At 27.4% G+C, this 14,214-nt stretch overlaps 1 protein-coding gene across 2 annotated transcripts; it reads left to right on the top strand.

The window, feature by feature from the left end:
• Positions 1-4,780: 4,780 nt before the first annotated feature.
• LOC132946195 (ornithine decarboxylase 1-like) lies at positions 4,781-14,214 on the top strand. 2 transcript variants are annotated; one of them, XM_061016066.1, is made up of 10 exons: positions 4,781-4,939; positions 6,726-6,877; positions 8,550-8,721; positions 8,821-8,917; positions 12,321-12,397; positions 12,483-12,655; positions 12,713-13,013; positions 13,082-13,324; positions 13,396-13,607; positions 13,679-14,214. In XM_061016066.1, exons 3-10 carry the CDS (start codon positions 8,632-8,634, stop codon positions 13,863-13,865), a joined length of 1,380 nt encoding a protein of 459 aa, XP_060872049.1. In that variant the 5' UTR covers positions 4,781-4,939; positions 6,726-6,877; positions 8,550-8,631; the 3' UTR covers positions 13,866-14,214. The 2 variants fall into 2 exon arrangements, with proteins under 2 accessions (XP_060872049.1, XP_060872048.1); XM_061016065.1 differs by lacking the exon at positions 4,781-4,939 and adding an exon at positions 6,477-6,636.

Below are 14,214 nucleotides of genomic sequence, written 5' to 3'. Positions count from 1 at the left end.
TAATTTACTTAAATTAAAATTAAATGTTGAGTTCAGAAGCATGATTATACTGAGCATTGGCGCCGAAGTTTTTAAAATGTGGTAAGGCAATTTCAAAACTTTGTGATCTCAATATCTTAATTATTTATAGAAGTAGCTTAATATATGTTTAGGTACATATAATGTATTATAGCTTAAATATATACTCATGCTCATAGTATAAAGTTATGATGAAAATGGCCTGACGTTTTACATGGACTTCGGTGCCACAAACTAACTAGGTATTACCTACTGAGAAAAAAATCTGCGATTATACAGCTGTTGTTCCAAAGTATAGGTCGTATACGGGGAAAATACACAATACTAAACTCATATCACACGCCATGACGTAACAATCGTTAAAAACTTGGACTTATGTATTATGTGTATTAAGTATTGAATTTCTATAAAACTAAAAATTGTGAATATGATTATAAAGAATATTTTATTTGTATGCGGTAGGCCCGTAGATACTAGATACTCGAGTAAAAAAAGTTTAGACGCCCCTGGTTGCCTGGCATTGGTCTATTTTTTTTTATGTAATTCGCCTATTTGTTTTTATAGTTTAGAAAACATGATTTATAATACAATACCGCGGGGTTAAAAAAGAATTCGGATATATTATTAATTATTATTTATTGATATAATTATAAAAACAATAATTATTGTTGTCGTAACTCGTATAATGTCATGTAAATGTGTAATAGGTACTTAACTGCACGTGTAATTGTGTAAGTAATTGTTGATAGATAAAGCTAGATAGCTTAAAGGTACCTTTACAATTTATTATTGAATTATCTCAATCCCTATTGTGGACCGCAAAATGTCGTGTTTATCTGTTATCGTATATTTTATCTTGATTTTTTCTTTGTGAACAATTAAAATATAAGATGGACAAGAAAAATTAAAAATTATAAAAATGTATTTTTACATTAATTAGGTTTTAAGTTAACAAATGTATAATAGCGCATGATATTTTAACATTTTTTTTTGCGAATGTTGTACTTAATAAATATTAATATATTTTGTAATGAAGAATTATACTTTTTATATGTTATAACTTATAACTTATAACTTATAACCTTATAAGTTATAACGTACCTAAGTGGCTAATATATAGATTTTTATTAATTCCATTTATTATAATATCATTGAGACGTACGTATATATGAATACATTGTACAATATATACAATATACAATATATACACTCAATGATAATATTAAATAAGTGAGCTGCAGGTTATTTATACCTATACATTGACTACATTGCAACATAAAGCCCCGGGTCCTCCGCCCTATTTGTACCACTGATTGAACTACAGATACCTTCAACTATATAGTATATATGCGTATACAGTGTATACGCTACCGCTGTAATATTAAATATAATAGTTATATTTTGATTTAATAAGTAGAACAAGAAGAAGGATAGAATACGAAATATGAATAATATCTCCTTGCATAATAATATATTTATCGCAATATTCAAATAACTGCCTTAATTATTATTTAGTTATATAATATTCGTATAAATGTAGATTCCTAAAACACCTTAGCTACGATTTTAACTTTTTAGACTTTCTAGACTTTAAATTACAGTACGTATATACCTAATCCTACGAAACAATTGTTTCCGGATTCTTTTAATGTAATTTCAATATTGTCATGCAGACATGCAGTGACATGCTACGTAGGAGAACCTGCTTTGTTATCCGATTTCGCCATTCGGATCGTTAAATTACGCGTCGGACGTTAGTCCGAATAATGGGTAAATGGGAAAGTAATAAGTATTCCATATGCGTAGATACACCGCTTACTATGTTTAGTACATTTCACTTGTACCTAAGTGGCACAAACAAGATTTTTTAAGTGGGGGATGCTCCAAGAACTATGATAAAATTAAATATATACCGATATAGAAATTAACAAAGTAAATTTACAACCATCCTATCAATAAAAAAATTTTACCTAACCCAAAAAATCAAAATCAAAATCAAAATTGTACCACCCCCTTTGGTGCTCAAATGGAAAATTGTACATGATGTAATTATTATTTATTACAAACTAATAGTAGGTACTTTTATTATTTTACACTTTATTATGTCGATAAAGTATAATATTAAACTTGTACTACTACTGTACAGTAATAACAATAATTGTATAGCACTATATAGCTTACTTGTTACCATTGTGCATTGAGTATATATTGTACTTACAAAATATACTCAATACTCAATGGTGTTACCAACTCTTAGAGTGTAGTTACGCTCTTATGCATCAAAATACTGCACGAATGTCGAATCAATACAGTATATTATGCAAAATGCGAATGCCCCTTGGCCCTTAGTGAGAATAATTTATTATCCTAAGTAGGACAATTTATTTTATGTTTGTTATCCCTGCGTAATTATGTACCTACCTAAGTCGGCTAAGTCATAATCATCGTGACGATCAATTAATTAATAATTAGGATTTAGGAAAGTTAAACAGTTTAAAGTGTAGATGGACAAGAGTACACCATCATTAATCAGCACTCTGGCACTCAGCAAATATAATTAAATAATAAATTAGGACATTTTAATTTTTAACAGTGGTCAGTGTTCTAATTGGTTATACTATATTATATTATATTGTTTTAGAAAAACAACAATGTAACGCTCGCATGTTATAGAGTTGTTTATTCATTATTTTAATATTTACATGTGCCATGTGGTCATGCTGGTGATATAAAGTGGTTTAATTATAACGTTTCGCGTCATCCTTTCTGTCTGTATATAGTCACTGACCTCCGCTTTCATAAACGCTCATTAAGTTTTTAATTTATAGGTTATCGTTATCCCCGATTTATACTTAATAGAAATTTCATGTTTCATATTATAATAGCTGCAGCCTGTAGGGATAGTCGTGCGCACAACTCGTCAACACGCATCACGGCATCATGCAAGACGTTACACGGCAAATAGATATTTTTATTGCTGGACTAAGAATCTATGGCAGATCTAGGTGTTTTTTTTTTTTTTTTTTGGGGGGGGGGGGGGTGTGATTAATGGTTAAAAATCCTTATTATGGGTGTTGGAATTCGAAGTCGACGCATTTTTAGTACTAACATTTACCTCGTAGGAAAACGTACGTCTCGCGCGTGAAATAGTCAGATTTAATTAGTTTTTTTTTTTAATTTGAAATAGGAAGTATTTGTACAAGTCAGATTACTATATTAGACTCTACATTTTAATAACTGTACCTACCTATTTTCAAAAGTTTTAATAAACGTCTAAATAATCACAAATGTTCTATTATATTGATATGTATTTTCCTATTGTTATTTATAGTTAATCAATAAATCGGAATTCAATGCGACCAGAATACAATTTTCCTCATTCAAATAAAAAATTATAAAAATCCAACTATTCTACGAGGCGTGATAGTTATTCCTGAAGTCGTTTTTGACTGTCAAAATGGATTGAATTTTTCTTTGCGGCCAGCCTTGTTTGGACACTACTCAACGTAAGTAGGTACCTACATTTCCAGAATTGTTGCCCCTTATTGGCAGGAGTTTTTTATTATAATTCAGAGATTGCTGTTGTGACGAGTGTTTTGGTTTAAATAGATATAACTGTATAAGTAAAAGTTAGTAGGTACAGGTACGGATCCAGTGTAAAGATCAGGGAGGAGGGGGCTCAACAATTATTTTACAACACAAATACCATAACAATATACATTTGATTCTAAATTAAAAATTTTTTCCCAATATTACTATATTAGTATAATCTTAGTGTAATAAATCAATTAATGGTTATACTTATATTAGATAACATAATCCAAACGTCTTTTCATATTGTCGCTTTTTCCAAAACTGTCTATGTTTATGTAAAATTCCCTTTGAAAATTGGAGAAATAATATGCCTGAAGGCGTTGGGCCCCTAGGCCCCCCTGGATCCGTCCCTGAGTAGATACATACAACATATAGGTATTTAGGTACTATACTTCAATACTCCACTAGTCCATAATAATATAGAATCGATATTTGGTCGAATAATTCTTCGATTATTTTGAACTATACGCATACTACCTACCCATAGCCAATGATTTTTGACAGACGAAAATTCAAAACAGATATTTTGAGAGTATTGGTTTGTTGGTATGATATGAGTATATGACATGTCAAATGGTATACCTATACATAAAAATATTAAATAACGAATTATTTGTCAGCGACGTGGCGATGTTGAAGTGACGACAAACAAGTCGCGGCGTGACGACGTAGTAAAATGTTAATTTAAAAGCAGTGAGTTCAGAGTTATAGACTAGGTATCGGATAGGCCAAAGGCTCATTTCATAATATATTACTATTATACAGGCAATTGGATTTTTAGGGTGTGCGACGGCACACCCTTGTATCCCCTCCCGACTAGTGCCGAGTGCCATACCTGAGGCCAATGTGAAATAACGTAACGATAATAAATATATTATATCCATAGTGTTGTATCATTAAATTAATTATTATAATTAATATTAGGTACCTAGTTGAATTGTATTCACCTGTCCATTTAGTCAGTGTCTGGGTAGAAACTCGAAGGACATTCAACACTCGCCACTGCCACACGCCGGGGCAATTGTGATTTGACATTTGTGATAGAACAATTTTGGTCCGCTCGCGACAACCATAATTATATTTGCTCGAGGTCACACTGTTTCCATGTGTTTTTTCCATATATTTTTTTCCCTACGGTTTTGATAAAAACAATAATTATCTTTTTAGTATCGCAAATACATGTTTTCGTCCTTTTCGACACTACGCTCCCGTCTGTCCGAACGTCTTTAAAATTTATGTATTTTTTTTCGTTTTTACCTGTTTCTAACCTACAGTCAAAATTTCGCCATTAAACAGAATCCAGCTAGGGTGGTGTTCCACTTCTAAGGTAAGCACAGTTCGTTCAAATAATATTGATTCTTATAAGCAGCGGACGCCGGACAGTCGCGGTTTGTGAACGTCGCTGTGATCAACATTTATCGCTGGGGGGCACCTGTTATGCTGTAAGTGAGGTGAACGTCACATTTTACTCTTCATCCTCTTATACATTTTGACATAGATGTATTTTGCCAGGATGCCTTGAGATTATTAGATACGAAATTACTAAAGATCAACTTACCGCCCACTCACATCAAAATCACTGCAATACTAAATTATATTTTATATTGGTATTAAATCATCCATAGCATTTGTCATAAGTAAACCCAACATTTGGCACCTATCAGTCCAAGTTGATATGGAAATATGTTAATGAAAACAATGTTTTGTGCTCACATTGTCATAGGCTCAATAGCCTACATTATAAGGGTATCCAAAGTGCAATATAATATCTACAAAATATAAGACGAAAAAAATAATATTGAATTTAGTACTCTAAGGAAAACTTTGGTATAAACTTAAATTTACTTTTGGGGGTTGTAGGTAGAATCCCCTAATTTGTACAAATGCATAATCTTATAATACTTAATTCATAATGTTGGTAGAGAGGTAGCACCTCAAATGAGGAGCTGATACAATTAAATTGCACTTTCAATATAATAAATACCTTAAAATACATAATATTCATTCACCACCAGTTGTTATGTAATATTTTGACGTACAATGTAGGACACATTCTTTTTATTGTATTTATTTAATTCAAATAATAATCTAATACAAAGTGTTATTAACTACCTACCTACTTTTGACAAAATGTTTGGTAGGAACTATATTAGAAAATACTAGATATGTTTTTAATACCAAGTAGGAAATAAGAATAGATTAAAAGTGATTAAATTCTGACAATGTTATATTGTTAAACACTTATTTGTACTATGTTCAAGGTCAATTTAATGAAACTTAAATTCAGGATCCCTTATGTTATGTATTTGAGTGTTTTGAGTGTTGACTGACTATATGTGCAGAGTGAGGATGACATGATATAGGAAAATACACGCAACTTTTATGATTATTCAATAATACTCATTGTTTCATATTGTAATCTTTTAAAATTGTTGTTGTGCACCACCTATATCTATTAATATACCTTCATCATTCAAAAGATACTCAGTAACATTTATAAGTTTATTCATAGACAATGTAATAAACAATAAATGTAATATAGAATTTCGAAAAATATTTTAGAATATTAGCTAGGTATTCTTTATTTGTACTTATCATTTAAATGTCAAGTGTATTATTATCTATGACAGTCATTTGAGCACGTGATTAGATAATATTTGTTGAAATAACAATTAGATTAAAAAGCAATTGAATTTAAATTAAATTTTTTAAAATTATTTTTGATTAAATTGAAATTTGAAAGGTAAATCAAAAAACGCTTTTAACATAATATATGGTATCATTAAATGTTAGAATAAATTTAAAAAATGGCGCCTTGCTGCCTTTATTACATAATTAAATAATGCCCTTTGATCTTTATTTGTATGAGCTGATAAGATAAATATTAGTCTGATACATCAAAAACGTTACCATTAGCAGCTTTCATTCTTTTGCTTATAGCTCTCTGTGCTACATGTTTCAATTACATACATTTGGTTATTTTTTATATATTATGCAAATAATAGTATTTTTCAAAACACCAGGGTAGGTAGTTAAGAAATAGATTAATTTTGTATTAAGTTTTTTTCTAATGTTTATGTAGTTAAAATGTTTGAGAAAAAATTAATTTTCAGGGACAGCGTCAGCTGGTAAAGTGGTGTGCAACAGGAAACGCTTGGCGTACAGTGAATTGGCAATCTGGACTAAACGTAGATCCACCGTGGCGTTGCTGACATTGTAATTGAGCGTTACACTGTTGAATAAAATATCACTACAAAGCTGCCTCGTAAGTAATATATTCCCTTGTAGTAAAACAAGAATATAGTAGTTTTTTTTATTATACAACATAGCAGTATACAGTATTAAACAGTATTTTATTACAATATTAATAAAAATATATTTTTATTGGACACTAAATATTTTATAAATTATTAATTTTCTTGAATGAATGGTGTCATTTCTTATTAAACAAATCTGTACCTAAATTGTATTAATACTTTATTTTTAACAAATAATGTATTTTTGTTAATACAGTTCTTATGTTATTCATATTTATTTATTTTAAAATAATAAAATATATTAGGTATTTGCTTGTTTAATATTTTTAGTACCTATGATTAACTCTTTTATTTAGTAACATGATATGAAATAACTACACAATGATTAAACACGTTTTTTTTTTTTATACCTAATTAAAATTATAAGATAAACTTTAAGTGTTCAAAATTAAATACATGTTACTTACCTACTATATTAAAGTAAAAATATTTTAAATGGTTTGAATTTTGTAATGTGTTTTGAAAATTTAATTTTATTACCTACGTTGAATTTAATTATTGTTATACATCAAATAAATCAATTAATTCTATTCTATATTGTTTTTATGACTAATGAGTTATGTTAAGTATCTTAGTAAGACTTAATAGAGATAATAGTAATTAGTATTCATAGACAATATATCTCGTTACTATTTAATTTTTTAGATAAAGTAACATGATGTGTCTTAAGAAGTAAATTAAATTAAATATTTGATAGCAAATTGTTATCGAATTTGCACTTTAAACTTTTTTTTATGATGTTATCATTGTATTTTGACAAAAAAAATGTATTCAATTAAATTAATATTCTAAATTTATGAATTGCCTATTATGAGCTTAAAACAGTTGTAAGATACATATTATGTTAAATTGTAATATTATATTTTACATATATTTTTAAAAAAAATTTAGTTTTTAACATATCTTTTAAAAAACAAAAATTATTTTAAAAATAGTAAAATGATGTAAGTACGTGTAAATATTTGTATGAATTTTATTTTTAAAAATATTTAAATTAAATTTAGTTACTTAATATGTCTTAATCCATTGAGCTTATTTTAAAATATTTATAAATTATACGGTATTTGTTTAGTATGTGATCTACGGGACCAATAACTAATTTAAAAACAGTTAAATTAATAATCATAAAATTATGTTAATAATTATTTAATTAATAGATTAGTAAATAGTAATAAAATATACAAATAATACAGGATTAAATTTAACAATGTCAAAATGAGTTAAAAAAAATGAATGAATACACATAGCAGCCATAGGAATGTCAAATCTATTCAAAAAATGTCATAAAATTATGTTGTGAAAAAATTTTATTTAATTTTTAATATATTTTTAGAAACACACTTTGTATATTACTTAAATTTGAAAAATTCATCCTGTTAATAGATCAGTACCCGCAAATTGCCCGTACATAATATAGATAATATATAGTCTTGGTAGGTCACATACTAAACGATTACCAATTATACTATTTTTATTGATTGTGTTTTGTTAAATATTTATTTAAATTATAACAACATATCCATATTATATTTATTTACTAAATAAATTTATCTTAGTAAATAATAGTTGACATTTTAAATGAAGACGTCATAGTGTTAAACAAATATTTTTTGTTTACAGTTTACCTTTTCAATTCACTAACATTTTCGGTGATTAAATATAGTATCTAAGACACTAGTTGTATTGTACAAGCGAAATAAGCATGAGAATTTGTGGACTTGAAGAACAAATTCATGTCATTGATAATAAAGTGACTGTTGAAGAAATTATAAAGGACATAGTTAGAACAAAGGTAGCTATTATTTATTGTTATAATTTATACTTTATTACTTTGTGATACCCACAACCTACTATATAATTTCATGTACCTTATACTATATTTTTTTTTTAGGAAATATCAGATCCGTTTTATATATTTGATGTTGGTGATCTTGTGCATAAAGCAAGAATATGGCAGCAAAAGTTACCACGGGTAAAACCTTTTTATGGTGAGTTTGAATGAAAATTTTATTTATTTATATTTTCATATTACATAATATATAAGGTGATAGTAAAATTTATTTATTTTGACTTAACAATGAGTATTAATTTCAAATAGTATTTTAGGTTATGTTTAGTCCATTTGTTTTTCATTCAATTAATTTACATAATAATTATTCCAAAAATGATAATATTGTGTCTAATGATCAAAATATATCATATGTAATTCAAATAACATTTTATTTGTAGATAATATTGGACTTGTTGCTTTGCTCTTCTATTGTATAATAATGAATTTATTACTTTTTTTTTGGGTTTTAAACAAATTATTTGTGTTGTGTTTTTTCTATGAATTTAAAACATTTATTGATATTAAGTTGGTATTCAATTTAGTCACAATATTAAATATATTACATTTTATAAGGCGACATTTCATCTTTATTTATCAAATTTTAATCGGCAGATCATAAACTGTAAATATTAATTTTACTATGTTAAACACTTGTCCAATTCAAAGGTTCCTCTGGGCGTTGTTATCATTTGTTTTTATTAAAATGTTTAGTGTCTTAATATAGTAGCAATATTGTGTTTTGTAATTTGTGAGTGATTTAGTACTCATTTTGTAATTAAATGAACTGATAGCTATTATTTATGTAGAAATAATTAAATCAAATTCTAATAAACAGTGATACCTAACCATATGAAATTAAATGTGATCAATACTTATATGTCCATTTTCAAATGAAAATAATACCATAATTTTTCTTGTAAAACTGACCATAAAAAATATGTATTAAATATATCAGATTTAGGAGTTGTTTTTCGTTCAGATTTGTCATTTGGACTCCGCATAGATTCAATATATATAAAAACTAGAATCAAGAATCTTGGGTTTTTGATGAAAAATAACTAAAGGATATTCAAGACGAGAAGTGCTTATTTGTTTTATACATGAGTTTTTCAAGTCAGTATTAGGATTTGGCTCTATTGTACGGAAATTCTCTTCAGGTCAGTTTCTGAAACTGTAGAAAAAATAAATCATTGTTTTCACAGTAGGTATTTTGAAAAATTAATATTAGGATCAGGTTCTTAATAATATAACTTTCAGTATCTGTTGTCTATTTTTACAAGTACTAGGAATTGTAGAAACTTCTTTCTATTTTACGTAGTTTTAAAATTGTAAGACATTTGTAATTTGTATACTTGTATGTTCATATATATATTGTTCTTAAATATTCCTATATATCTTGTACATTATATTCTTGTTTGTTCATTAAAATAATATTCTAGAACAGAAAATACTATATAGGAATACCTATAGAGTACATCTATGCATATAAGTTAAAGTCTCATGCCATAATATGTTTTATCTATGAATCTAAAAAAATCTTATTGATCTTAAATAAAATACATTGTTGAACAGTAATTAGTACTTGTAAAGTATATTAGAATCATTAAAACTTTTGAACTGAGCTATTCATCAAATAGTACAAACTTTTAAGAATTTAATTTTATTATTATCAATTTATATTTGAATAGGTAGTTTGATGAACAATCAGGTTTTAAATATTTTACAGATGATTATTATTTATTATTTAAATTAATATTTTCAGAGTATAATTGTTTTCAATTTTTGTGTATTCTATAGTTGAGTTAAAAGAAAAAAACTGTTTTATTAATAATTTGGTATATTATGAGGGATTAATTGTGTAAAGTACACAGTAGGTTAGGTCATGTGAAATCATAAAAAAATTGAACATGAAAACTGTATATAATTTAGTATATTAACATGTTAGTATAATTGAGGGGTTTCAATTCAAAACAGACTTTTTCCATTTTTGACAAAATCGAGTTAGATATTGATTCTAGTAGAAATAATGGCGGGAAATCAAATGGTGAGGTTAATTTTTGGCTAACCTCACTTATTTCCTATGAAATAGTCGATCTAAAATCGTGTTTTTCTGCAAAACGTTCCTTTTCCAGGTGCACATTTAAATCAAAATGATCTATTTCCAATTTCCTACAAAATGCACTTTTTCCTCATATGTCAGCATTGGAGAAATAAATAGTTCATAGCAAAATATGCGATTTCCTTAATTTCCGAGCAAAACGTTTTTTTTTCCATTTTTTTTATCAAAAAGTACTTTTTTAATTTTTACAAATTTAATATTTTGACTAATTTTTTTTTCAAAATGTACTTACTTTATATTGTCATAGTCTCACAAATAAAAAAAAAGTTATTATATTTTTAATAGTTAAAATGTAAAATTGTACTCAAGGAAATGAAATTATATTTATTTTATATTTAAAAAAATGTTTACATATCATACCTAACTTAAATATAACTATAGAAATCATAGATGACAAGATAAGTTTTGGAGGGAAAATCGTGGTGGCCTATCCATATTTATTGTTATCAATGATAAAATCATTAAAATAAAAAAAAAGTTGTGAACTTTTTTAGTTTAATTTAAATTAGTATTACCTAGTAATTAATTATATTGTAATTTAACTTCTTACAATATTGTTATGAAAAGATCATATAAAGTGGTCATGAAGGTACTTACTCCAGTGTTTTATTCAAAAACTTATTCCTGGAAAAAGAACATTTTATTCAAAATCACTTTCTTTAAATTTAAAAATATACAAAAAAAATTTTAAGGAAAAAACTTCTGATCTCAGAAATTGATTTATAATTTTTTACCTTTTTTTCAATACATCACAATTTATCTAAATCATTTAAAAATCAGTGAAACAAAAAATAAACTGTCCTAAAAAGAAATTTCAAGAAATGGAAAAGGTCTGTTTTGAATTGTAACCCCTCAATTAGGCATATTATGTAATTTAATTTCTTGTCATCTAGATGGATAAAAGACATTAAGTCAAAAAATATTTAAGATGTGATAAAATATGAATAAAAAAAAATTATCTAGATAATTAATTATTTTGCGTACCCATCATATTTTCCTTTTACTTATCATACTTTAAAAGTAAAACTACTAGGTTAAGATCATTTTACAGTCATTATTATTATGATATTTTTAACACAAAATAAATGTAATTATTTAGATAATGTCTGGACACTGGTTACAGGTCATAAACTTCTGCAGTATTAAAATAGTGGTTAAGTGAACAGACTTTATATTTGGATGTCGTTTATTATTGGGTACAATTTTTGTTGATGTCTAAACGTTGAACTATATAGTCTGAGATTAGAAAAAGGTTAAAGTGCATATGTAGTTAATTATTTAATGAAATTAATTAAAAACATGTATATAAAAATAACATTTTAAATACCTATACTATAATACATTATTAATTTTCATTGTGCTATTATTTACATTTTAAATTTAATAATATCACATTCTACTTGTATATTGTGTATGCAACTAATTTGAAAATACATTACAGCTGTGAAATGCAACGACAATTCCCTTGTGCTAGAAACGTTGGCTGCGTTTGGAACGAATTTCGATTGTGCTTCCAAAGTAAGGATTTAAAAAAATATATATCTTTATATATTTACTCTAGGTAATAATATATATATTCTATAATTACATTTTTTTCATTAAGGCCGAGATAAAAAAAGTTTTGGACTTGGGAGTAAATCCATCTCGTATAATATTCGCTAATCCAGCAAAAATGACCTCACATATTAAGTATGCCATGAGCCAATGCGTTGATTTGACAACATTTGATAATGAACTGGAACTGTACAAAATTAAATCTATTCATCCATCCTGCAAGTAAGTTAATAATAGCTAACTCAAGACACAAAGTTAATATTTTGTTGGTTGTTTTAGCTTAGTTATACGAATTCGTTGTGATGCAACTGAAACTCAGTGTCCACTTGGTATCAAATATGGCTGTGATCCTCTAACAGAAGCACCAGCATTAATGTCATTGGCTCGTGATTTGGGTTTGTCTGTAGTGGGAGTAAGCTTTCATGTTGGTTCAGGATGCAATGAACCAGCTGCTTTTCGAAGAGCAATTGCTGCTTCAGCAGCCATTTTCCGACTTGCCCAGCAGTTAGGTTTTATGAATATGTATCTGTTGAACATTGGAGGAGGATTTCCTGGAAATAAAAGCACTTCGTTGGACAAAGTATGCTTCTTGTTAAAAAGGAAATCTTAAGTTTTTATCATAAATTATTTTATAACCTTATTTTTTAGATTGCAGACATAGTGAACGATGCACTTAATGAATGGTTCCCTCCAAACAATGGAGTTACCATCATAGCAGAACCAGGTAGATTCTTTGTGGCTTCAGCATTTACTCTCTCTACAAAAATTCACTCTATTAAAAAACGTTCAAATGATGAAAATCACATCATGTATTTTATTAATGATGGTGTGTATGGTTCTTTCAATAGTATTCTTTATGATCACTCAGTTGTTGTACCCAAACCTTTAAATGTGAGTGAGATAACATAGAACCATTAGTTGTTTGGTTTTACTATTAACTTAATATGTTAACTTTATTATAGGATTATCCAATGAGTCCAGTTTGTCAGAGTTCCATCTGGGGACCTACTTGTGATGGTTTGGATCAAGTAGTTGATTTGGTGAATATGCCACTGATGAGAATGGGTGATTGGATTACTTTTGAAGATATGGGAGCTTATACAATACCTGTAGCTAGCACATTTAATGGATTCCCACTTCCCAAGGTCTTTGCTGTTGCCAGTCGAAGAATTTGGTAAGTTTCAATGTTGTAGTCTTAAAGAATATAATTTAGTTTGGTTTTTTAACATGCAACAATTTCTTTAGGCAAAAGTTGAAAAATTTAATGCCAATATCTGAAGACCATTTTACAACTGTGCCCATTGTTGCAACTATCAAAATGGTACGTTCAGTATCCAGCGATGATGATGAATGGGATGAAAATGATTTGGAATATACCCAACGATATCCATGTCTTCATCTGAAGAATTCGTTCTCTATGCCCGAAGCATGAGTTTTTTGCTTGTATAATGAAATAACTTAGTCTCCATTTTATTATATTTAAAATTAGATATAAGTTTTTGTTAGCATCAATTGAATTGAGTAAAGAGGCAGCTCCCTATAACTATAAACATAATATAATAAATTCTAATCCTTTTAATTTATTCTTTACCATAGTTTAAGATTTGTTGTTCTTTTAATTATGATTTTATTTATTGGAGTGTTGCATTATGTAATATCTAATATTTAAAATACATTATGATAATTTAACATCACTATTTGTTTAACTAACAACTAGTATTAGACAACTGACCAACTATTGTTTGTTATTTGACAAATATAGAAAAATTGTGGTAACTGAA

This window comes from Metopolophium dirhodum, chromosome 6, assembly GCF_019925205.1.
Source record: "Metopolophium dirhodum isolate CAU chromosome 6, ASM1992520v1, whole genome shotgun sequence".
NCBI classification, from domain to species: Eukaryota; Metazoa; Arthropoda; class Insecta; order Hemiptera; family Aphididae; genus Metopolophium; species Metopolophium dirhodum.
Note: the sequence above shows the minus strand (reverse complement) of the source record. Positions and strands in the feature narration are given on the sequence as shown.